Source organism: Perna viridis, chromosome 6 (assembly GCF_037379345.1).
Source record: "Perna viridis isolate PV_CMFRI_1.1 ecotype Kerala chromosome 6, ASM3737934v1, whole genome shotgun sequence".
Classification (NCBI taxonomy): Eukaryota; Metazoa; Mollusca; class Bivalvia; order Mytilida; family Mytilidae; genus Perna; species Perna viridis.
The window spans coordinates 37555479-37582619 of NC_142450.1; the positions used below are offsets into that span (position 1 = coordinate 37555479).

Below are 27141 nucleotides of genomic sequence, written 5' to 3' on the forward strand. Positions count from 1 at the left end.
TGAGTAATATTTCAATAAAAGAGCTGTACATGTAATGTAATGGACACGAGGGTACATTTTGTTTGAATACAATCATTAAAATTATTAATTTTTATGTTAAAGCAAATTTTATTCGATGAGATGAAGATAAAGCATTTATATATAGATTCTCCATCAGTAATGAGTAGTTCTTCGCACGAGATGGTAACATTGTAATTTTCACAATGTAAGTTGAAGCACGATCATTTTAAAATCTTAATTTTACCACAGAGAGTGGAAAATTATTTAAATATGGAATAGGCTGCAGAAGAATCACTTATTTCATGAAATACAATGTATGTAGAAACATTGAACATGTTTAATCACCGGCTTAGAATGGGAGAAATTTATTTATTAATTTAGGGGTATCTTTTTGTTTGACATTTATCTATATCGATGCCGTTTAATGTCAGACGTGGGTTGAATTAAACCCAGACTTTACAACTATTAGCAAAATTCATATCGACCACGATAATATAACAAACAAATGAATTTAAACGAATACAATACATCCTACATCTAATATATTGAGATCATTCGTTATTAGTTGTGGAAGTGATGCAATCAACATATTTCGAACTTATGTTTAGAAAATAGGTGTTCAATTCAAAGAAGAAATTGTTGGTTTAAACAATGATCTCTTTTGCAATTATCTTTGCAGTCTATAATATTTGTATGACTTCAGCTTTTGACCAATTGCAGTCTAAGGAACCACATATTAAGCTGTCATCCTCTACCGTCCAGAGGACAATTACAGTGAATGACAATGAGTCTGTCTATGTGTCTAATAGAAGTGTAATAAAGATTGAATTTGAAAGAATTTATATCACAAGAGGAAAGGCTATACGGGAACTAACACTTATGGTCAGTGCTAATTTATCAGGAAGATCTACTAATAACAGACGGCAACGTGTTAAATGTGATGATTCAGATCTACGGAATCATCCTAATATGATCACAAAGTCATTAGCAAAGGCAATGGATGTAAACTTTATTTTTTTTGAGTCGGATATTCGCATGCCATGTACGGTTGACTTTGACATTCATAAACCTGAAGGAAATCAGTCTAAAGATAATTTTATACTAAAAACAACACTATACATTGCAGGAAACAAAATGGAAAGCAACATTACGCATTCTATATCGAGTATTTTGAGCATATCATATTCAGGTCTGTCAATTTTAATTTCATCTCAAATTAGCATACTTTGAAACCAAGATCAGGAATGAAAATGTCTTTAAACGAGAACCACATCGAAATATAAACCTAAATTTCGGCATTGAATGTTCTGTGTGATGCGGTATTACCTTTTGATCAATTTAACTAGGTGTATTGATCTGACATGTCAGTAAATTCTAAAATTTCTGTAAGTTCAACTCTTTTAATACTGGATTTGCAATGTTCCCTATTTTTCATTGGACACACACCTTTAAATTTTAATTTTGTTTTTTTTGCAAGTGATTGTATATTTTGTTGTTTGCATTTGCTAGAAGAAGGGAAAGAGTTGTTGCTCATCATGTGTCGCATCTATTGTGTCTGTCCCGTTATAACCATCTAGCCGAGATTAAGCACGAGGAGATTTGTTTTTGTATATATAACCGAAAAGTGCCAGCCTACATCCTATTTATCCCATATCTATTGTTTTACCTGTATATAGAAATTCATAATATAATATAATATAATATAATATAATATAATATAACAACAAACAAAAACGAAACAATAGTTTTGTTTGAGTAAATAAATGTAATGTTGTTAATGTCACTTAGTATGCCGCATTTCCAATCGAAGCAATCGGAAGATTTAAAATTTGGATCTTAGATCTTTACTTCTGCATGTATCAAGTTTATATTTGATAAATTTGATAACTACTACATTTCTATATGGTATGAATATACTAGCTATAGGAAAGCATGGTACTGTTAATGGTGTAGCAATTTTCTGAGTTTGAAAGATGAAATGTCATTTTTTGTATTGTAATGTGCCAGATGTTCTCACCACACGGTCAACTTTTTGTTTTGATAGAATGCATATCTTGTTAAGTCAATAGACATCTTCTATCAATCTGAATTACTTGTAGACATCGTGTTAAAAGATTTCCACATCACTATGTGCTAAATCGTTTTTGATTTATTTCGACGGTTCTACACTTTTGTTACATCATAAAAGCGGAATTAAGACCCGTTTCATTTCATCTTTTTTTTTAGAAATGATACAAATTTTTTTTACAATGAAGTATTTGAAAAAAGTTGTGTTATTAATGGGAACATCATTTTTCAACATAATTTCTATGTAGAATGTTTCTCATTACCACTTAATTAAAATGGCATTATAATCTAAAATAATGAATTAAAAAATATTTAATAAACGTAATATTTAAAAAAAAAAATTACAGAAGTCCATAACCAACATAAGACCTAAGATATTTGACTATGTTGAACAAAAAATGAATCAAAAACAAGAGCCCGTCGATTGGTGCTTTCATCTTGTTAAGTACCAGTCCACATAAAATTCAGACACTACCAATGGTAAAGTGATTCATGGTCAAGAAAAACCCACCAAACAAACAATGCGTTTTTAGTCTACATATGCTATACTTTCACATAACAACAACTTTTCCTGTATTCAGATTTGCACTGTTGAGAAAATCATACATTTATCTCCCACTAAAAGCAACCAAATGAAGCGAAATCAAGAGCGATAACTCTTGCAAAGTACAAATTTCATGTACAATTTATGTAACTTTTATCTCAAAAGCGCAACAACCAAATGAAAAACTAAGACTGGTTGCATGATCAGTTACTGTTTATAAACAAGAAATAAAAGCAAATTTGGTGGGTTTTTGACATGCATGAATCACCTTTTGTCTGATTTTTAGAAAGACTGCTACTGAAAGCTACTTTGACAGACATGTGAAAATTACATGTTATTTTTGTTTTTTTTAACTTTAAGGTACAAAATGTGACTTTGATACAGATTGCTTCCTTCAATTCAATAAAAATGTAAAGGTTGTTCAAATTGGAGAGCCCAACCTCGAACTTTGTGAAGAATTACCTGAACAGTGGAACACTTTAACAGGTAGGTTAGTTGACCTGATATTATTTCTCTCTGTGGTATAAGGCCAAAAACAATATGTCCGTTTACCTTCTCTATTTTTATGCCTACCCTAAACATTTTATGGTAATTTTGGCTTAAGCACGGTTTAAGTCTTGATTGTCTTCCCATTAACTCAATGAAAAATGCTTCAGAAGAATAAAATAAATTTCTTACGTACCTACCCTATTTTTTTCTTGCTGGTAGCAGGAAAAAAATCGATCAAATTTTTGTTGCATGTATTTTTGCAGGCCATTGATAGTAACTACAAAAATCTAATGAAACTAAAGTCTAATACGATAAGAACGATGCTTAAAACTGAACAAAACCAAAATCCCAATGAAACTAATCATAAAATACAAGCAATATTAAAACATACTTTTGTTTTGATTGAGGCAATCATAAATAAATAATTACTCTACCAACATATATCTTGTTTCTAATTGTTTTTAGAACAGCTTATTGCATTGTATGAATACGATATGTTGATTTCGCAAATAAATCTTTGTTCAAGAGTATTCAACATTATAGAAAATAGCACCGGAACTTCATTTTTACACTTTTTCGACCAATTTGTATGCTCTCCATGCTAAACATATCTATATTAGGTGGCAAAAACATTCATAACAAATACGAAAAAACGAAAACAAACCAACAAACAAACGAAAAAAAAAAAAAAAAAAAAAATAAAAAAAAATAAAAAAAAAGAAAACAAAATATGAATAATGGTGATATTTTAATAACATTACAAAAAATTACTGAGTAATACTATCAAAACTCTAAACGATACACTAAAATGCTGTCATGTGTTTTGCAGGCTATTTTGGTTTTTTAAGTGACGGTAATAAGAGAAGGTTTTACTCAAATATTGTTACCGGTTCAACCTTTGGAAGCTTTTTAGAGCTGTCAATATGGCAGGGTGAACTTGATTACCAGATGTTAGTAGCTGTTATTTTGAAAGATAGAAGCAGAATCATCTCAGATTCTCGCGGCTTTTTAAAATTATATCAACAGTAAGTTCCAAACTATTTTCCTAAGTCTAACAAAAGGTTTGGAAAATTCACAAAGACTTTTAGAGACTGCATCATCGATAGTTCAGTTAAATAAACAATTTTCCATAAAGAAACACTGCTAAAATAGCAAGGTCAAGGTCATACCAATCATAATTCGTTTATTTTCTCTTTTCGCGTTTGAACCTGTTGTTTACATTTTACTGTCAAAATTAAATAAGTGATGTTTATGAGTTTTCTAAAATAATTTATATATATTTTCTGGCATTAATAATTGAGTAATATCACAATGTATACTGAAACCAGTATTGAACATAAAGCATTTCATCCAAGTACTTATATAGTGTTCTACCTATGTAATAAAACAGGAAGCAACCCATTAAGTGAATAAAATATACAGACAACACGGAGGCAAACTTTAAGCATAAGGAAAAAGGAAATGAATTTATCACAAAAGGGATCGTAAATTCCTATTTTAGCTAAGCGAAATTTCCTTTTCTCCATCACTCCGCATCTCACAGAACGCGTCCGTTTCCCGTAAAAAAATGGCACAATTAAATAACGATCATATCTTACCAATTTGTACTCGAAAATTCCACGAATAAATCAAATTTAACGAATATAACCGGTGATTGATTATTTCATTTAGTTTGTTTATCCTGTACCTGTTCTAATATGCCACTATACGTCATATAAGATGCATGATGTCTCCACATACTCTTAAAAACTTTGCATAAAAGGTCAAGATGAAGAAAAACGATCCTTTCTTCAATTACCATTTGTCAACAAAATTATAGACGCAAATAATTCGGCTAACATTCTCCATAACAAAAACGAAATCAACAAAATTTCCCAATATTTCAAGGACAAACCAATACCGATTATTTCATATTCCTATACTTCACCTATTGCATCTAAAATTTTCAATTTTAAAAGGCTATTGCAGAACCTCGAGATTGAGGACTTCAGTGCTAAACAACCTGACTGTTCTTGCAAAATATTCATTCAAATATGGTACTTCCGTCGTTATGAGAGATTTGAGCATCATCGAAAACGAATCTCCCCGAAAGGTCCTTTCTTCACGTCCCAAGTACCGTGAACTACGCTCCATAAATTGGAATTATAAACAAGAACAAGAAGACATTGATTCTTTGTCAGAGTGGGTAAAGGCCGTGAGGTCTTTAATTTTGAAACGTATAAAAATTTTAAGTAGGTGAATTTGTGTCAATGCTATATCAGTTTTCAAAGACCCTGATGTAACAAAACCATTGTCTACTATACATGAAAAATATGTTGTCGTACCAGCAAACAACGCCGAAAAACAACTGTTTATTATCAAAGGTAGACATAGAAAATAAAAGCAGTCATCAGACCTAAATTCTCCAAAGAAGAGATTGTGGAAAACCATAAATCTGTGCTATCCTATTTTTGCCTCTCTACCTTAGACGATGATTGTAATTTACCGTCTATGTACTGGATTACTAAACTCCGCAAGAATCCATACAAACAAGGCTACATAGCAGGAGCTGCAAAATGTCAGATATAGTAGAGACTATGCCTTGTATTATAGAGAATGAACTTCATTTCATAATGTCTTTAATAATAAACATAAAAAGTAGCACATGCTTTGATATAGAACCCAAACCACATATTTTGGTAACCCGGATATGCACATTTAAATTTTCATAGAAAAAAAAAATTAGACACTTTTTTACTTAATTGCGAGTTCATTTGGGTAAAGCAAATGAAGTCTGGATTATTCATAGAGAGATAATCATATATGTAGAAACTAGAAATTCCGTTTTTCACAATAAAAAGCCTTGAGAGTCATTTCTGTTAGTCTTCTTAAAGCAGAATTCGCATCTTATTTTACGCCACATAAAGATAATGTAGGGATATTGCATGAACGGTTATATTGTTCAGAGTAAGGTAACTTAACCTGTATGAATTCAAAAATAGAGCTACCTAAAATTGCTCAATATCCATGCAGTTTCTCTTTTACTGTATACTAAGGTTGAAACTCAGTTTGATAACTTGTAATTGATGATGTAAAAATTTTGACGCACTTCCCATCATAATTGAAATTCCTTGCTTATTTATTTGCTGCTTTTTTGTTTTTAACGCTACTACACGTACAGTAAAATGTTATAAAATTCTGTCGCTTGCAGAGAATGGAGGAACGAAATTATAAAGATAGACAGAATAGATGAAGCATTTTATATAGTACTGCAATTTGATTTGGGGTGTTCAATCATTGTTGATAACATAACATTACATATAAACAACAAGGGTAAGTGTGATGGCTGGCGGCTTTTCACATATTGGTCAAAGGTGGTGACCATACAAATAGGTTGGTATTTTTACATACTTTTTTATTACTGATTTTATACAAAAAACGAATTAGGAACATTCAGCATTTTATTATCACCACATCATTAATAGCAATTATGTAAAAATGTTTACAGACTTGATTTAAGGTTAAACAATGACTGAAATCTTTCCGGTAATGAAAATATATACAAATACTTTATAGTTTCATTTATATAAGAAATCATTGCATTTTAATTTATCAATCTTTTTTGCATTCAGAAGGAAGTTCCAAGGCAGAATGTAGTGAATCTGAATTTGTATGTATGTCAGGACAATGCATTGATCAAAATAAAACTTGTAATATGATTCAAGACTGCTTTGACGGGGACGACGAGAGTAAGGAGATTGGATGTGATGGTAGGATTTTGAATGACAAAAATAAACAAAAAAATCTAATTATGGACCTAAACAGTTGATTGTTTTTTATTTCTCATAACTACTTCGATCAACACTTTATGTGTGAAATCCAACATTGTAAAATTACTCAAGGAGGTAGAACTAGGGTAAGGGAAACAACCCTTGAAATCAGTGATATGCTTGTATCATATTCAATTTCACCAAAGCCCATCAAGCTTTCATTTGAAACAGAATGAAATCAATCCAAGTTATTTTGATGCTTAGATGAGATTTATAAAAATGCTGAATACAAACATGCCAATGATTTTTAAGAGTTGTGTCCCTTACCCTACATGTAGGTCTACCTCCTTAAGGCATGTTTGATATACCACCCCTAAATATTCTTTTAAATACTCGGGACTACTACTGAAAAAGCAATAATTTCCCCCAATATTCTCCACTGTTTGATCCAAATATACATAACACATTACATAATATCCTTTAATATGAAAAATATAACTGATCTTGAAGTGTAATTTAAATTCTCCCAATAATTTTCGCATATTTCTTTTTTACTTTTGATATTGACTCAATCGTTTTTTAAATCAGAATTGTCTAAAATTAACACGATTGAGTGCCGCATATAAATTACTATTATGGCTTATACCATGTATTGATGGGTATAGTTAAGACTGTTAATTACTTTTTGTTTTAGAAAATGACAATATGACAAGTTGTGATTTTGAAACAAGTCTTTGTGGATGGACTATAGACGAGTCTACCAGTAAATGCTCCTGGAAAATAAAAGATTCTAACCAGATACGTCTACAAGACAACTTTTTTAAGCTTCAACAAAGAGGTATAATGTTTTTTTTTCTGAAGTCATGAACAGATTAAATTGTGTTGATTCAAGCTAAACTTCTTGAACTAAACCCTTATTTTCTACAATGTATTTAGTACTTCCTCCAAAGATGATTTATGATAATGTGCATATACATTTTAAACCAGATTACTTGCAATCAACGTCGTTTCAAAATATTCACTCTGCTTTGTGTTGATGTAGTCATACTATATTCATGTTGTATTGTTTTCGATAGGAAATGTACTATACTTGAATGGTTCAGACTGTGTGGAAAGCACTGTAACAGTGACAAGTTCAAAGTTTAAACACTCAGTTATACAGAACAAAACATGTAGAGTAAGTAAACACATGTCATCTAACTAGTAAACAGGTAAGGTACGTGAAAATATGAACCAGTATATGTCTTTAATTGTCGATCAGAAAACAAAACGTCCAAATACATTAATTTTCACATGTTTTCAAATTATACAATGCGTTTTAATTTATCTTACTTCAATGTTCCAATACATTTCTGCACTTTGGGCTCCAGTATATATTTTATTCATTGTAGTTATTTTCATTTTATTATTTTTAATGTTAATCCGCTTCATATTTTTTTATCTATGCAATTATGCTCAAACATTTCATGACTTTATAGCTGATCTGATCCGAAAGAAAGAATATTGTTTAGGTAGATCCTTCAATCTCAGTTTCCGCTATATAGATGACGTGTTATCTTTAAACAATCCTAATTTCGGGGATTTGATACATCGAATCTACCCAAAAGAACTTGAGATAAAGGATACTACAGACACTGTGAAGTCAGCCTCATATCTTGACCTACACTTAGAAATCGATGGTAAAGGAAAACTATTGACCAAACTTTAAGACAAACGTGATGACTTTTCATTCAGAATTGTCAACTTTCCTTTCATCTATGGCAACATCCCTTCGGCTCCTGCATATGGAGTGTTCACAACTCATACGTTATGCCAGAGCTTGCCGAAACTACGTAGACTTTTTGTATCGCGCTAGAACTCTAACAAATAGGCTTCTGGAACAGGGTTATGTTGCTACAAGATTGAAGTCATCACTACAGAAGTTTTATGGTCGTTATCATGAACTCGTGGATAGTTATGGTGTATCCTATCCATCAGCACCATGAAAACTGATTTATTCAACGGGTCATAGTTTTCCTTTCCTCGTTTGTCTACCCCGGACTTGACTTTTTATGAGCAACTCGGCGGGTATTTCTAGAAAAGCAGAGGACGCTTACCGTACCGGTGCACCTGGTCCATGCTCCCAGTTTTTAGTGGAGTCCGAGTTGCTCATTTACTTTTGTTGCTTTGTATGTATGATTTTGGTTGCTTCGTGTTCTTTGTTGTGTGTGTCTGTTTCCCATGTCTGGTCTTTGTCCCTGGATTACATTCTTTTGATTACCGCTATGACCTTGGTTCCCTTGATGATTCTTTGATATACGCTATTTATTTTTATATATTGATTTTACATACAGAATATTTATTTTTATACATTGATGTTATATGTAAAGCGCTTTTGGTAATTGTATATTATAAATTTTTATGTAATAATGACTTTTTCGCTGCGTATCGTCCAAAGTTTCAAAAAATGAAAACTAGCCTTTTGTATATGATTTGGCTTTTAATCGTTTTCAGTCTAAATGAAAATGTTATGCTTATTGAAATTATTATTTTCTTTTAAAAAAAAACCCATTAAATCATGCATTGTATAACAACACAAAATTATTTTATAAAAATAACTTGAGCTGCTAAAAATAATCAGCCGATCATAAGGCTTATCAAATAAAAAATATTAAGTGTCAGTCTCGGTAAGAATCGGGCAGTGGGTGAAACATGGTATGAAAAACCCATCACATTGATAGTGTAATTTGATTATTTGTACCAACAGAATCAAGGAAAAAAGACAATATTTTCCATATCATGTTGGTGCATTGAGATATAATTTCATTTAAATGTACTGAAAATGAACATTTCAAGGGCAGACAACTCTGTCAAAAACCTCATTATTCTAACAAAGCCAGTGATCCAGAAATAAAATAATGTTCTTTTCAAATAGAGAAAATATCCTTGAGTAATATTACATTGTTAAATGTGGGGTATTATTTGACCTGCTGGTTTCTTATTTTTCCCATTCTGCCTGATTCTAACGAGCACATACACTTAGCAACGACAGTGAATCATATCTTAAACCCTCGTTGAACTTGAAACTATGTTAGATTCAGACAGATGTTCTGTCTACCAAAATTCAAAATACATTTTAACTGATGGGAATTCATAAAAAGTCTGGTTTAGACATGTCTACGGATTTGTTTAGAGTTCGGTTCAGACACTTTACACTGTATTTCCAATTTATGTTAATTGCAGATGCATTTTTCCTACATTTTATCCAATACATTTCTTGACGTATTGGTTTGTACTGATGATGTGTGTACCAAAAAGAGAACATACAGAGTCGAAAAGAAATGGGTGACAGAAAATTTTCTTATTCCATTGGTTAATAAGAGGTATGCCTAGAAAATTAAGGCAAAAAAATAACTGTTATACAGTTAAGAGTAAAAAATGTAATTTTATTGATACGAAAAAAATGTGGGCTTTAATTTACAAAAAATGAATTGACGATAAAATTGTTGTTTAGGATATTTTTTCACCTCTTATAGAGTATATTCACTTTAATATCTGACGCTTTTACACGTGTCTTGGATACACAATTATACAATAATTAAAAGAAGAATAAAGTTGTTTTTATTTTGCACCATGAGTTATTGTTTCATTGTTGCGGATGTCTCTTTCAGGATACAGATTCAGTTTGGTGGTCGGATTTACAACAAGATTTTACAACACAAATACATCGCAATAGATGCAGTATCAATAGATGAATCATGCTTTTCAACTTATGGTTTATAACTTGATTTTCATACTTTTAATCAAAATTACTTCATGCTTCAACTTAGGTACATCATCTCCCATTAAAGAATCTCTTAATTAAAAATGCATTTGCGTTAAAGTGTAAGTTCACGATTTTACAAGTAGGGTTAAATCAATTCAGAAAGTAAAAAGAGTAATCAAGGCAACCGAGGTTATAGCAGTAATCAAAAGAATGTAATCCAGGGACAAAGACCAGACATGGAAAACAGACATAGAAAAATGTAACTGTGCAAAGCATTACCTCGCAAAGAAAATGCATACTAAAAAGAGATATTGGCGTCTACTATCGTATAGAGTCTCGATTTCGTCCGCCATTGTTTATGTTCATGACATCATAAGCACATTGAGACAGGTATCAGTGGCGGTTCGTGTCATAATAGGGATATTTCTATCGGCTTACGTTTCAAAAGTATCGACTTAATAAAAAAACATATCTTACAGTAGGAAATATAATGACAAAGTCATACTGCTCGTCCTTTTGTTTTTGTTACATATACGGCAAAATTTACATGTGTACAAATTAATTCTTTATGTACTGTAAACATGAACTAAATCAATATAAATATCTTGTCTCTAAAAGTATATACCCTAATGTAAATGATCTTGCTTTTTGCATCATTTATATCGTCTTGACTATATTAAACTAGTATATCAGATTTCTACATTATTTTCAGAATCTTTAGAAGATACGATGACAGCTATTGAGACCGATTCTATTACAGGTAATAATAATACTATTCTATATCAGATACTAATGACACTACAACATCAGAGACAGACCTTTTATCCCTCCACCCAAATGAAACTATACTCGAATTCATTTCAGCCTGTTTGCAGTGTTTTAAAATTATTTTTTTAATTACTAAAAAGTTCCTTTAAAAAACTTGCCATTTTATTTATGTCGTACTGTACTACAACTCTCATGATTTCCCGCCAGTTCTGCTTTTTACCTTAAGTGAAAGAAAACACCCGATTTTCAGAATGAAAATTTTACAACTGATACCCAGTAGGAGACTTACTACATAAAGTATTGGATTGGCAGGAACCCAGAAATATGGTGGAAAGTCATGATATTTCAGCACTTTAATTGTGAGGTAATAAAGAACATCTCAAAATATCCACGGAAACTAGATGGCGAATAAACAATACGTTCAGTGCAAACGTCTCGTAGAAAACATTAATATGGAAATGTTTCGTTCTCGGAGATGAGAACGAGAAATAATTGTATGAGAATGGTAATACAGAATTCGAATGACATATATGAAATGGCAAGTGTTTTTTAAAGGAACTTATGAGTATAAAAACCTGCAAACAGGTTGAGGTGAATTCGAGCATAGTATTCGTTTTATGACCATACTGTTAAACCCATACTGTTGCATGAAAGTGAATTTGGCATATGTTTAATCCATTTAGCACTAAATGCAAAGAGGAGAATCCTTCTCTAAATTAAATTTTCAAGGGATTATTTAGAGAAAAACTTCAGTTGAAATTAAGCAAATTTATTAGTGGTGTAAACAAAAAGACAAAAATTATTGACATTTTATCAGATCTTGGAAGATTTCCTCTACACTTCAAGATCATTATATGAATGTTATTTTATTGGTATCGCTTAAAACCTTGGGAACTAACTTTCCTTTACTGAAAGTGCATACAATGAATCTAAATTATCATATCTTTCTAAGAAACCTCCATGGTTTGGATCAAACCTATTTTTTGTTTAAATAAATAGAATTTTAACTGTTTTAAAATTTCTATATTTATTCATTCAAGAGACAAGTGACATTTTCCCAGTAACAGTTTGTCTTAAAATCATTAAATACTGTAGAATGGCATAACAAATAATCTGTTTTCTGATGGTAAACCACAAGCATACAATTTATTTTAAACTGATTTTTGCTTTGAACAATATTAAACATTTGTTAAGTTTTGAAAGACTGCGTATTTACTCTCATAGACTATAAATTGGACTTGCTAGACATCAGGGTTTTCCTCGACACTATAGAATTTGTAGTAAGTGCTCTTTGGGTGATGTTGAGGACGAAACTAATTTTTTATTTGAATGTTCAAAGTATGAGGAAGACAGAGACTCTTTTTGTCAATAACATATTTGGCAACTTTAAGAAATTGAACGATCAAAACAAATTTATTTGGCTTTTTAATTCTGAAAGTACATAATTGTTGAAATGTCTGGGTGAATTTATTTGGAAGAATCTTCTTAAATGAGATATACATTCAACTTACTAATTGTCATGTTTCGCACTACTATTATTTTTAAAAATCCTATTTTCAATGTCTCTGTGGGCATCTCATTCTGGGTGATCTATGCTCCATATAATAGCTCGACATGCATTTCCTTATGGCACCATCCCCTGCAGTTAATTGTATTAAAGTTACCAAAGTTTTTTTGCTTTTTTGCTTCCAACACGAGAAGGATACACCAAATGCATGTAAATTTTCATAGATCCATTTTTCTGATTATGGACTTACATCCTTATATCACCGTCCCCTGGTGTCTTCTATAAAAGGGCTACCTGTACAATAACTGTTCTATTTTAGGCACAGTGAGGATATTTATCGTTGTCCATTGATCAGTCATATATTTCATATATATTTATTATTTATTAGAGAAAATATGGAACAGCCTAGAGAGTTCATGTCGACCATATTGAGCCAATACCAAACATGATTAATAATCATATATTACACTTAAATGTAATAAGCATATTACACGTATATATCTTATTTATACATGTATTTATATGCTATTGTCGATGTTAATGTCATGTAATTGTAGTTGTTTTATAAAGGTTCATGACCTATGAGGGCCCCAAATTGGAAAATGGAAAATAAAATTTCTTTTTTTTCTTTTATAGCAAATATCGTCATTGTCTCCTTAATACTTGTCTGCACGATAACCATAGGTATAGTTATACTCGGTAAGTTCATTAACTGTAGTCATTTACCAATTTCAGACATCGGAATGTGATAATCTTGAAGGTTAAAACACGAATAATATGTTCCTTTATACATGTAGCAAGAGATATCAAAATTGGAAAACATTCAGAGTTGGGTATGCGGAATTATCAAAACAACAAAAAAATCTTCAAAATGTTTCAACAAAAAAGATGATGCGACGTATTTAGGTATCATGTCAGGCCTCTCTTTACTCATGCAACACGCATCTTTCTTTTCAGTTATCCGAAGGCGACAATCAGGAATCAGGTCAAAATTTTCAGTACACAAACTGAGTACTGACCATATTCTTTATGGTGAAACCAGTACATATTCATCCATATACTCTCCAATGGAAGTTATATCGGTTGAAGAGTATATAAATAGCATACCAAAACAAAGAATAACTATTCAAAGGTAAATCACGTGCAATAGTAATAAGGTCTCACTTGAATCTCTATTGAAAACAAAGGACTTCTTCTGTGAGTGTTAAATACTATCATTTGTAAATATTGAGCGCAGGAATGAGTGAAAAGTGGGTGAAATTTTTCTGCAAGAGGGAGACAACCATAATCTACGTACGAGTCTTATTACCTACTTTTCCTGCTGCATTTTAGTTTGCACTCAACAGAGACAATTAAGATACTCTGTTTCGTACCCAAAGTTTACACGGTCTAAAGGGAATATAGATTGTTGGTAGTAGAACATTCGTACGTAGATCGATGCAATACTTATTATGATAAAAAGGGGCAAAATACATATGTTAAGCTATCCGGTAAGATTTAGGTGCATCGGAATAGTACCATACTTTCCCTGCAGTTTTAAGGTGCCTGATATTTAAGAAAACCAGTCTTTTGGCAGTTAATTTTTGGAAGGCACCCAAACTGATAATTGCCTTTCATTATTTTACCATAGCTACGGATATTTATGACAAATCATAAAAAAAAATATCCATCATGGATCTCCATAACGTAATAATGTCTGAAAAAAATGTATAATTCTTATAGGAAAAAATGCTGGATTGCTTATTTGAGTGTCTCAATATAGCTTTTTTCCACAAATTGACATGAAATGATATACACAGCTATCTAATGAATGGGATGACGAAACGCTATCACCATTTTCCACAATTGAAATTGTGTGGTCGTCGATGCATTGAATAGAGCTCAGTGTATTGAAACATCTTGAGACAAAAAAAATACTCATGTTTCAAAACATTAGTGAAATATCTTCGGACATGATTTTGAGATGTCTGAAGAGAGAGAAATAGATAAGAAAGTTGCTTTATACAAAACTATTTTGACTTTTTAGCCTCTAGTTTCGCCTTTATCTTAAAGATTATATAAGAATCAGAGAAAAGTTTTTGATATTTGGATGATGGAATTTAATTTATAGACACTCTACCAACTAATGATTACCAGTCTGTATATAGCCAGGTTTAATACATAAAGCGTAAAATGTAAAGTGATTTAAACGCTTCGAAGTTAAAGTCGTAGTAAATGGATACAAATACACCCACTCTCAATAAGATTTCTGTGTATATTTGTTTTGTATTGTTTTTGATGTTGCTGTGATATTAGCTTTTAAGCAGTTGCAAGTTTTTGTTCTAAATCCATTAACAATTGGATTTTTCCTATAAAACAAATCAATCTAAAAAGTATGAAAATCAGTATAAAATGAGTCTTAATGTTATGTCAGTATATTCTTGTTACACGCTTCTGGTTCACTTCTCCGTATTTTCTTTAGGTTGATTGCAAAGGGAAACTTTGGTGAAGTTTATTACGGTCTGCTCTCAGACGTTGATCATCAAAAACAAAATATTCCAGTTGCTATAAAGGTAATGCTTATAATAACTGATTTTTTCATACATCCTTCAATGTAAATATTTTTATCGTTTCATCATATCTGTTCTTTTGTCTACTTTAATTACACCTCATATAAGATTCCTGGTTTCTGATTGGTTGAGCACATTTTAGACATATTTTTAATGTGTCGGTTATTTTTACAGCTGCCTGGGTATATGCATAAACAATATACATTCCCCCCTCTTAGTCGTGGTATTTGCCAACATGTTTATGCGTTTTTTTTTATCCTCCGCAGCCCCATCTCCGAAAATTCATAAGAAATTTTTTTGTTTCATTGTTTAAAGATTTATCAATTTTGAAAAACGGAAGTGAGTATAATTTTATCATTAAAAAACGGCTTCTTGCGAACGAAGAGCAGAAGTAAAAATTTCCTGTATGAAACAATCGGCCACTTTTTAGATAGATATTCGATGTAATGAAACAATGAAAGATATATATACATTCACCTGAAGATCTGCGCAAGCAGTGCAAGTACTTGTGAAATATAAAATGAAATATCTAGTCGTGTTGGAATTTTATTGACAACTATATAAATCTGTATACACGATTTCTATTATTGAACGAAATCCTGAACGTCTCAGAATGTGACGACTTTATTCGCTACACTGCTCCATCGGATCAAATTGATACAGGGAAGATATGTAAACGTATAGAAAGGTCTGAAAATTCCCAACGATGTTAGAACTGTCAAATTTGCGATGCAAATTTTTGGTCGTTCCCTCCGCGGGACTCGAACTCGTACCGCTGTGACATCTATGGCAACACCGCCTGCACAAAGTCCAGCGCCCTAGACCACTCGGCCATCTAGCTATAAAAATATAGCTTTCGCTGGCCGGGTCATTCCTTCCTAATCTAGGACTGTAACTTGGTACACGATGCATGGTAGTACGGGACAGTTCATCTAGGTGTTATTATGTAAGATAGAGGATCAAATTAATGATGCATGTCACAACAAATCAATATTATACAAGGTCTCAGAATGTGACGACTCTATTCGCTACACTGCTCCATCGGATCAAAATGATACAGGGAAGAAATGTAAACGTATAGAAAGGTCTGAAAAATTCCCAACGATGTTAGAACTGTCAAATTTGCGATCAAATTTTTGGTCGTTCCCTCCGCAGGACTCGAACTCGTACCGCTGTGACATCTATGGAAACATCGCCTGCACAAAGTCCAGCGCCCTAGACCACTCGGCCAGCTAGGCTATAAAAATATGACTGTAACTTGGTACACGATGTAATTTGATCCTCTATCCTACATAATAACATCAAAATGAACTGTCCCGTACTGCCATACATCGTGTACCATGTTACAGGCCTAGATTAATCCTCCGAGGAGGAATGACCCGGCCAGCGAAAGCTATATTTTTATAGCCTAGCTGGCCGAGTGGTCTAGGGCGCTGGACTTTGTGCAGGCGGTGTTGACATAGATGTCACAGCGGTACGAGTTCGAGTCCCGCATCGCAAATTTGACAGTTCTAACATCGTTGGGAATTTTTCCTGACTTTTTCCTTCCCTCGACGTTTTTTTCGCAAATACCTCTACCTGCCGTATCTGTTCAAATGATGACTTATAGACATCAGCATTGTTGCATACTGAACGAGAAAGGATGTTACTGTAGCTATTAAAATACAATAAAGATATTATATATATAAACAGACATTACCAAGACTGTATTCTGAACAGACTAAATCAGACTTTTTCGTAGAAGGTGTTACTTTAAGGTAAGTACAGCCAATGATACATCAGGTTTTTTTTCTTTAGAAGTTGCAGGTTGAACTGATAACTGCTTGTTCACACTTTTATTAAAGAGTACACATTGTCGCTTTTATAATGCAACCTTGAAAATCATTTTCATGTTGTAAGTGATATGCAGAAATAATTAAATCTAAAATTTTGAAATAAAACAACATTGAAAATATATGTACATGAAATGGTTCTTGTTGTGCATTAATTCCACGTCTAGTTAAGGTTCATTCTTTTCAAATGGTATATAAAGCTTTGCAGTACATGACAGAATGAATTTAATATCCTTCTTTTAACGAATTTCAAGTGAATTGATTATTGTTTTCCATCAGTTAAGGTACGCAAATTCACTTGTTCTTTTTCAGTAAACTAAGGCATTCAAATATAGTACGACTTCTGGGAATATCGTTAGAAGCCTCTTCTATGTTTTTGATTTGTGAAATGATGAATGGCGGGGACCTTCGCACGCATGTACGTCAGATACGTGGGGAAATTGATGTGAGTTATTCTTAAGTGTATCACTGCATAATTTTATTTGTTATATCCAAGATGGACATTATCAAATGAAAATAAAATAAATGGTAAAGTTGTTTAAACGAATAATGTTGTTCAGTGTGCTAGATTTTCAGAGTCAGAAAAAAATAACTGGATTTGGTATGGGATGACATGGATATTTTAAGTTGCTTTCCGAATGTCAGTAGGTAGTGGAGACAACATAAAAATATAATTCATTTGTTTTAGGGGCTTTGCAATTTTGAACTATACACTTGAAAGGTATAAACCTCCCAATCCCCTATGTTTTCATCCCCATTCCCCAATATAATCCCAATTGCACATTTCTTATCAAATGTTTACAGCATTTAAACTGTTATTTTGAATTAGATTTAATACATTTTTCATATCAATAGATACTTTAATACAATAAAATTATTTTTTCGTCTAATCATCTACGTTTATAAAATATCCCTTAAATTTGTACGTAGGATATGACAACGAAAACCTTAGTCAATTATGTCATAGACGTTGCAAGTGGATGTCAATACCTAGAGGAAAATGGTTGTATTCATAGGTAATAATATTGCTCTATATAAGTTTAGACATATCACAAAAACCCCCAAAAAACTGCAAATCAAAATTACAAAATGAATATGGAAAGAAATAATTCACCAAATTTGTCATTATGAGTGCCTAGAACGTGCAAAAAGAAAGCATATTTAGTTGAGTATCTTTACAGATATCTGCTCGACATTATTCTTTAACAAACAAGCCCTGTATAATACCCCCATGACAGAACAAATCATTATTGTTCGTTCCATTACTGATCAAGTCTGACCTATTTGAAGGGACCTAGCAGCTCGGAACTGTTTACTGAATGAGGAATGTGGTCATATGGTGGTAAAAGTAGCAGACTTTGGAATGAGTCGGTTCATGGGCAGGTAAAGTATAAATTAAAGAGTAATCAAGGGAACAAAGGTTATAGCGGTAATCAAAAGAATGTAATCCAGGGACAAAGACCAGACATGGAAAACAAACAAACACAACAAAGAACATAAAAGTAACTAAAATCATACATACAAAGTAACAAAAGCAAATGAGCAACTCGGACTCCACTATAAACTGGGAGCATGGACCAGGTGCACCGGTACGGTAAGCGTCCTCTGCTTTTCTAGAAACACCCGCCGAGGTGCTCATAAAAAGTCAAGTCCGGGGAAGACAAACGAGGAAAGGAAAACTATTACCCGTTGAATAATTAGTTTCCATGGTGCATATGGATACACCATAACGATCCATGAATTCATGATGACGACCATCAAACTTCTGTAGTGATGACTTCAATCTTGTAGCAACATAACACTGTTCCAGAAGCCTATTTGTTAGAGTTCTAGCGCGATACAAGAAGTCTGCGTAGTGTCGACAAGCTCTGCATAACGTATGAGTTGTGATATGAACACTCCATACGTAGGTACTGAAGGGATGTTGCCATAGATGATCGAAAGTTGACAATTCTGAATGAAAAGTCATCACATTTGTCGTAAAGTATGGTCAATAGTTTTCGTTTACCATCGATTTCTAAGTGTAGGTCAAGATATAATGCTGACTTCACAGTGTCTGTAGTATCCTTTATCTCTTGGGTTCTTTTAGGTAGATGCGATGTATCAAATCCCCGAAAATAGGATTGTTTAAAGATAATACGTCATCTATATAGCGGAAACTGAGATTAAAGGATCTAGCCAAACGATATTCTTCCTTTCGAATCAGATCAGCTATAAAGTCAGCCTAATAAAAGTGAAGGAAAAGGTCAGCAAGTAAAGGAGCACAATTTGTTACCATTGGAATGCCGACCGTTTGTTGAAAAACACGTCCACCACACTGGACAAATATGTTGTCGATTAAACATACCAGCATTTTGTAAACATCTTCCGCTCTATATTTGGAAGATGATTTTGGAATTATTTCTTGCAAAGTATGAGGAATCTCTACCAAGAACTATATATTTGTATCTAGGTGTACCATCTTTTTTGGAAAAACAACGATGTATAATGTTTTTAAGTCGGAATTTTAACTGAGTATGAGGAATAGAAGTAAACAGTGTTGAAAAATCATAGGTTTTAATGTTATTATATTCAGATAATAGTCTTGAACTGATTGTCTCCAAAAGATCTTTCGAATTTTTCAGGATCCACATTGAATTAATACCACTACAGGAGTAACAAGTATTGTGGTAGGACTGTAGACCCTCTTTGACAGTTGTGAGTATAGAAGTTAAAAGTTTTGAAAGAGGTTTGGTGGTATATTTTGCAGATCCAACTATGAAACTTTGTATGGATTCTTGTGAAGTTTAGGAATCCAGTACATAGACGGTGAATCACAATCATCGTCCTTGGTAGAGAGACCAAAAGAGGATAGCACAGATTTATGGTTTTCCACAATCTCTTCTTTGGAGAGTGTGGTAGCAGTATAGGTTTTATTAGTTATTATTTTCTACGTCTACCTCTGATAATAAACCGACAAAAACAATGCTGTTTTGGGCTTTGTCTGTTGGTCATATCATGTCACTCGTATCAGTCTTTGGTATTATGCAAAAAAGCATACAGGACACGCTTGACTAGTTTTTAAAGATAAAAATTATAAGTATAGATACATGTATATATTTTCAAATCATTAATATTTTTTATGTTCTGTTCGTGTTTCATATTTGTATATCATATAATAGCGAGCTCTACCGTTATTACGTGTACTTTCTAAATTTCCCTTAAGGTTCCCCAATATACTAACAAAAAAAAAGTAATGTCCCGGAAGTAACAAAAAGTGACTGACCTTACAGAGAAAATTCACCATATCCTTCAATCGAACAAATAAAAAAATAAAGGTTAATATTACGTTTCAGTAGAAATAAATTCATTTTTTCTGATAGTTTATTATCGCACTAGAACTCTAACAATTAGGCTTCTGGAAAGGGTTATGTTGCTACAAGATTGAAGTCTGTGGTCGTCATCATAAACTCGTGGATCGTTATGGTGTATCCATCTGCACCATGAAAACTGATTTATTCAACGGGTCATAGTTTTCCTTTCCTTTCCTCGTTCCTATCCCGGACTTGACTTTTTAAGAGCAACTCGGCGAGTGTTTCTAGAAAAGCAGAGGACGCTTACCCTACCGGTGCCCCTGGTCCATGCTCCCAGTTTTTAGTGAGTCCGTGTTGCTCATTTGCTTTTGTTACTTTGTATGTATGATTTTAGTTACTGTATGTTCTTTGTTGTGTATGTTTATTGTTGTGTATTTCCATGTCTGGTCTTTGTCCCTGGATTACATTCTTTTGATTACCGCTATAACCTTGGTTTCCTTGATTACTCTTTCAAGTCTTTTTCTAATTTTCTTTACTTATTTAAAGAAGTGAATGTTATGTTTATAAAACCTTCGCGAAACACGTGGATGTACATACCTGTATCTCCGCTGTTCCAGTATTACAGTTGTCAAGAACCTAATCCGCCTCGGAAAAATATATAACTCCGATTATATTATCAAAATCGAAGCATAGCTTTTCTAAGATAGGAAAGGCAATCATTTTCTTGTTTGGAATTTGCAGCTGTCGTCTGAATTTTGTTTACGTCACATGATATGTGTAAAATATTCCCACCATCCGGAGAACTGTAATATTTCCGATATCAGATTAATCTGGGGTTGGTATTTTGGGGGGAAAATATTCATTTATTGAAAAAAAACTCCCCCATTAATTAACAAGACAGATTTTCAATGAGAAATATTGATTTTGCTTGCTGCTAAAATTTGAATAAAAATTAATATTGCACTTGCGAAGCAAACATTTTTACCCGGGTCGACCCCCCTCTTTGTAATGTCCATTATTATTTTTACGAATATCGCACAGACAGTACATGTATGGTAAAGCTCACGGTGCTCGCTGATTTAGGCAATGCCTACCCCATATTATTTAAGACTAAGAATAGTATAGGAACAGAACACTTAAACATTTCTATTTCACTGTGGTCTATTAGTCGGTCTGAACATATTCTTTACACATGATGCTTTGTTCCATCGTCGAAGAACCCAAGTCCTACTACACTCCGTATCTCACAAGTGAGGAGTGAGGAACGAAGCATAGTCAGCCGCGGGTTTCCGACCATGGTTTGGTTCTTCCTCATCTTATGAAATTGAACTAGTATGTTCACTTTGGAAAGGTCCATAGAATAAAATTTGTTTTTTTGTTCTTATCATGTACAAAGCGTTACATTTTTATAACTTACAAAAATGTGTATCATTTCTCATATATGTTTAGTTTGTTAAAATATCTCCTACTATGCATTAATAACAGAGAATAAACTATGTATTAGTGGTTACAAAAAAATACCCGTTATTGACCTGCAATTATTCTACATTAGAAAATGTTGTCTTCATTCATGGACGTCTAAACTAAAAGCTGGACAAAATCTTTTTCAGGACAAATTATTACAGAAAAACAGGTGCTGCTCCCATGCCTGTCAAATGGATGCCACCAGAGGCATTTCTCGAGGGCATGTTTACATCCAAAACAGATGTTTGGTGCGAAGTTGTTTGTTGAATTGTTTTTTTAGGAAAATTCAATTGAAATGTAATTGTTATTCTGATTCAATCCTTCACGTAAGATTTCTTTCAATTTAAAATAAGTTTGCTCGATTGAGTGTGAGAGGATACTACGTAAATTGGTTTGCTGTAAATATATAAGAACTCCCCCACCCCCGCCCCCTCCCCCCAATTAAAAGATATCGTTACTGGACTTAAATAATAAAAAAAAAAAAAAACATATTTCTTTAATCATTTTCCATTACATCAACTCGGCCAGACACTATAAAGTTTAAAATCTCACGGATTATGTACTTTTGATATCTTTTGATATACATATATATATTTCAGGAGTTTTGGTATTCTGCTATGGGAGGTGTTTACACTCGGTTGTGTGCCTTACCCCGGTAAATCTCACGAAGAAGTCATGGAATTTGTAAAAAATGGTGGTACTCCTTGTAGACCGGATTTATGCACACCCGATATGTAAATTTATAGTTAATATTTGTGTAGTGCTAATTGTAATTACGTTAAGATATACCTCCTCCCTCCATCAAGATATTCTTTTTTTTCATAATTTGTTGCTTCTCGGCTTATATATTTCTTACATAATACAAACTCTGATAGCATTTACCCAAACAAAGCCACCACTGTTATAAAAAGGTTTCCAATAGACCCCAAATGAAAACTTTTATGTTAGATTAGTTTGTCAGTGAAAGTATATTGAAAAAAAAATCATATATAAAATTCCTATATATTTTCTAATACAGATTTATCATCGAAGTTGATATCTATGTTCGATTCGTTATGTCAAACTGCTGTGACTATCAGAAAAATACGGATGTGAAAAACAAAGTTTCAAACAATCAAATTTCGTTGTTATTGAAAGTCCATATTCAGTATTTTTTTCTGAGAATAAAAACACCCTAATTTACTTTTACTTTTATAGATACGAACTGATGTTTGGGTGCTGGAATCTATCTCCCGAAGATAGACCAAACTTTATAACCTTAAAATCCAGATTATTAAGCATTAAAGAGGTATGTTGATGTAATATATAGGTAAAGAAATTATTATGCCATGTTGGCGATGGTATTTGTCTACAGGCAGAAAATTAAAAAAAAATACATATATTAGTTTCTTATTTTAAAAGTGTCTTCAAAATCATCCTATTTATGTATTATGTTTACAAATAATAAACGTTTTTTTAAATAGAATTAGTAATTATCCACCAATGAGCTCTATGATAATTTAGATTTTGTTAGAATTAAAAGAAGAGGCTCTCAAAGAGCCTCAATCGCTCCCCTAGCAAACCATGCCCTATTAACTAAGTAAAAGTATCATGCTTGGTTATCATTTGACAAAATATGCTGAATAACAGCATATATTGGTGAATGCTGTAAGTTCAAAAGAGTACCTAAGGCAATGTAAAATGTTGGAAATGCATTCAAAGTGTTTTTAGAACCTCTGGACAAAATTTAGGCAGGGGTCCCCCTACGCCCTGTTATTCGACTGGGTCTAAGGGGGCATTAGCTCAGTATACAATTGCTGAAAAAGAACATAAAATGAAGTTAAACCATGGCTATCCAACATTTTTATCATCACCAATTATATCAGGACACCATGTTTACTATATAACCCAATGAACAATTTTAAGTGATCAGTCAGTAAACCCTGAATGAATTATGCCAACTTTTATTAAATTTTGTTGCAATTGGTTTCAGGGAATTGTATATGCGAAAAACGAGAAAAAAATATTTTCATGGACCATAACTCTTACAACTGGGGACAAATCATTTTGAAAATTTCGGCGAATGCCTGTCTTCTGATGGTGGATAGTATTACTCTTCATCAGAACTTTACTAAATTCAACGGGTTTTGAGTTTATTTGTAAAAAATCTGTATTCGACCCCTATGTTCTATTTTCAGTAACAGCGGCCATGTTTCTCATCAATCAAAAAACAGTAATTTTGTGCAGAGTACCCTAAAACAGTAATACCAACTTTCATTAAATTTTGTATAGTAGTTTTTGAGGAGAAGATTTTTGAAAGTAATAACATCTAAAACAGAAAAAAAACGTCCCTCTATAAGGGGAATAGCTCCAACATGGGTCAACAAAATTTGATCGAAGATAGATCTCATCATGTTGAGTACTTTTACCTACTTCAACATTTAGTTTAACCTAACGGTTTGGAGATATGTGCAAAAATCTGTTGTCAGACTGCCTTGTTCTATTTTAATGAACGACGGTCGTCTTGTTTTTTAACAGATAAAAAATCCAAACGGTCATTTTGTGCAGGCTACACTAAGGAATAATCATATCAAGTTTCATCCAAATCCATTCAGTAGTTTCAGAGGAGAAGATGTTTGAAGAAATTGTTAACGATGACGACGACGACGACGGATGCCAAGTGATGGCAATAGCTCACCTGGCCTACGACCAGATGAGCTAAAATGTATACATTGTAATAAGCTATTAAGCAGGTTCTCTAGACGTTGACCATATACAGCGCTTACATTACTTCCTGGTTTAAGAAAGTTTTGGACCTTACCTTTTTGACACGCGTTGGTTTGTAATATCATTATTTTTAGTTTGTGTTCAGTGTTATGAAATTATATAAATCAAGTAATCATGGGGTAATTGGGACACCTTACATCTTTTATATCTTTTACAGAGAGGAGGACATATCAACTTCATCCAGAACTAAAAAGGAGCACGTCTACAATGTGTGATACGAAAACATTTTGAAATTTTGTAATATTGGGACTGACTTTATGTATGCCGTTGTTAGCTTTTTGTAGACATAGTTTACCTGCTTGCTGGTACATGTCTACTAACTTGAATGTTTTAAGGGTTTTATTACCCAAGGTTGACTTTGATTCAGTCATAATCAATTTTTGCCTTTTTGCATTGTTGTGAACTTTTAAAAGTAAGTTTGTATTTATAATATATTTTTTTAAATTTTCATGTCAATAAAAAATTCCTATACTTGCACATAAACGTAGAAAAAAATGCCGAAGCTTAAATCATAAAGTTACAGATGTCAGGGAATTACTAAATAGTAAATTAGAAACAATGACAACTAACTTAAAAAAATGAATCAACTTCACACGTCAATGGGATACACTAGGACCTGTTGTACTGTAGCTAAGGTTTAGATTTGTTAGTAAAACGATTTTTTGAAACAGTAATACTAATACTTGTTTCATTTCAACACGGTTTCTATATATTATTTTACCAAGAGATACACACCCAAGATCATCCAAGTCTCACTCAGAACTAAACGTACCCTATGCTACATTTTCTAGTGGTATACAATTTTATATGCGTTTCTTCAAATAACGATATAAAAAGTTTAGAGTTGATTATTTAAGTCAAAATAAATTTTACCATTCTGACAGTTATCTCTCCCTTTTCAATGTTAATTACCATAAGAATTTAGAAATGCGTATTTTAAGTTTAGTGCAACTAATGTTAACTAAGATTTGTTCTGTATATATATTAGGCATAATATTACAGTTTAAATTAATTTAAAAGCAATTTCTGTTTTTATATGCTTATGACCCCGGAAAATCTTTTGAGGAATGAATGAAGAGATGGATGTTGGAGAGGAACCAAGGTTACATTTCAACATTCATTTCTTTTTTAAAAATTCATTGTAGTGACAACAGGAGTCTAAAAGGTCGCGTTCGGATCAGGATTGGTCGGAGGATTCATTTCAAAATACATAATAATAATACAATAATATCCTTTATTTAAACAAGATGATATAGTGAGTTACATAACTAGTTTACAATATGATCCTGCAATACATGTATATACATACATACAAATACATTATAAAATTGACATTAAGCCAGAATAAAATTACATGATACTATTACATTAAAAAAAATAATACAGGTGATATACTGTAGAGTTCATTTCCACCGTTAAACCAAATATCATTAATCATCATTTTCCATTATCATTTTTCCATCCAGTGTTATTGTTTACTATTTCGAGTACTTCCGTTGTAATTTCACGATTGTTTTTCTATGTTGATTTGGTGGAAATATTATTAATTTGGTGAGTTTTTTACTTTATCTTTGTATAAATATACTTCCAATGGTTAATTACATACATTTTGATAATTAGATATAATTTTTGTAGTTTTATTGACTTTAATTTTAATGTTAGGCAGATTGATTTTCGAGTGCACCGCAATTTTTCACTGTATGTTAGGTGCCGATCGATAAATTATTTTCTTAGTGAAGCTTAATAGCGATTTAATTAATTAAATCTTAATTAAGTTCTTTTTACATATTGTATTTTCATGCTTTTGTGTCATTTTCTATTGATTTTCTATTGATATTGTATTACTATTGTGTTTGTATTTTTTGTTTTGATTGGTTACTTTCTTGGTTGACGACATAGGTACATTGTATTTTATTTTTCTATTTTCAGTAAATCGTCAACATCGTCAACATCATCTATATTCTTGTTCAGGTAATGAAATGTACTCTCTGGAATCTCTGGACTCTCTGGTTGTTGTCATTAAAGATGTTACGCATTTACTTATATATTTCCACGCCCATTTGCTAGCCAACACATATACACTTTAATTAACCAAAATACTGTTCTTAATACGACTTTTTTTTTAAAGATTCTACAATTGAACATTTTTTTTTAAATCATCCCTCAGCTCATTCCACAGAGAGCTACCAGATATAATGAAAGAGAACTTATAATATTCTGTTTTACATTTTGGAATATACAATAAATTTTGATTGCTCTGTCTGGTGGATCTCATACTAACTTGATGAACATATCTGAATATATTTAGATATTCTGGAACTAATAGATTTATGGACTTGAAAAATAAAATTGCCTTTCTATATAAAAA

At 32.4% G+C, this 27141-nt stretch overlaps 1 protein-coding gene across 4 annotated transcripts; it reads left to right on the forward strand.

The window, feature by feature from the left end:
• Positions 1–559: 559 nt before the first annotated feature.
• Positions 560–27141, forward strand: LOC148614811 (uncharacterized). Of its 4 annotated transcripts, XM_088589220.1 has the most exons (21): positions 560–1189; positions 2972–3097; positions 3930–4125; positions 6291–6412; positions 6712–6849; positions 7544–7687; positions 7926–8026; positions 10072–10211; positions 10500–10603; positions 11307–11354; positions 13506–13568; positions 13827–14001; positions 15331–15421; positions 17111–17175; positions 17563–17695; positions 18181–18266; positions 18541–18633; positions 22154–22255; positions 22607–22741; positions 23205–23295; positions 24931–27141. In XM_088589220.1, the coding sequence occupies exons 1-21, from the start codon at positions 652–654 to the stop codon at positions 24961–24963; spliced, it is 2724 nt and encodes a 907-aa protein (XP_088445346.1). In that variant the 5' UTR covers positions 560–651; the 3' UTR covers positions 24964–27141. The 4 variants fall into 4 exon arrangements, 3 of the variants coding, with proteins under 3 accessions (XP_088445346.1, XP_088445347.1, XP_088445348.1); XR_015923778.1 differs by lacking the exons at positions 23205–23295; positions 24931–27141 and having other exon boundaries at positions 20000–22255; positions 22607–22651; XM_088589221.1 differs by lacking the exons at positions 23205–23295; positions 24931–27141 and having other exon boundaries at positions 22154–22304; positions 22607–22744.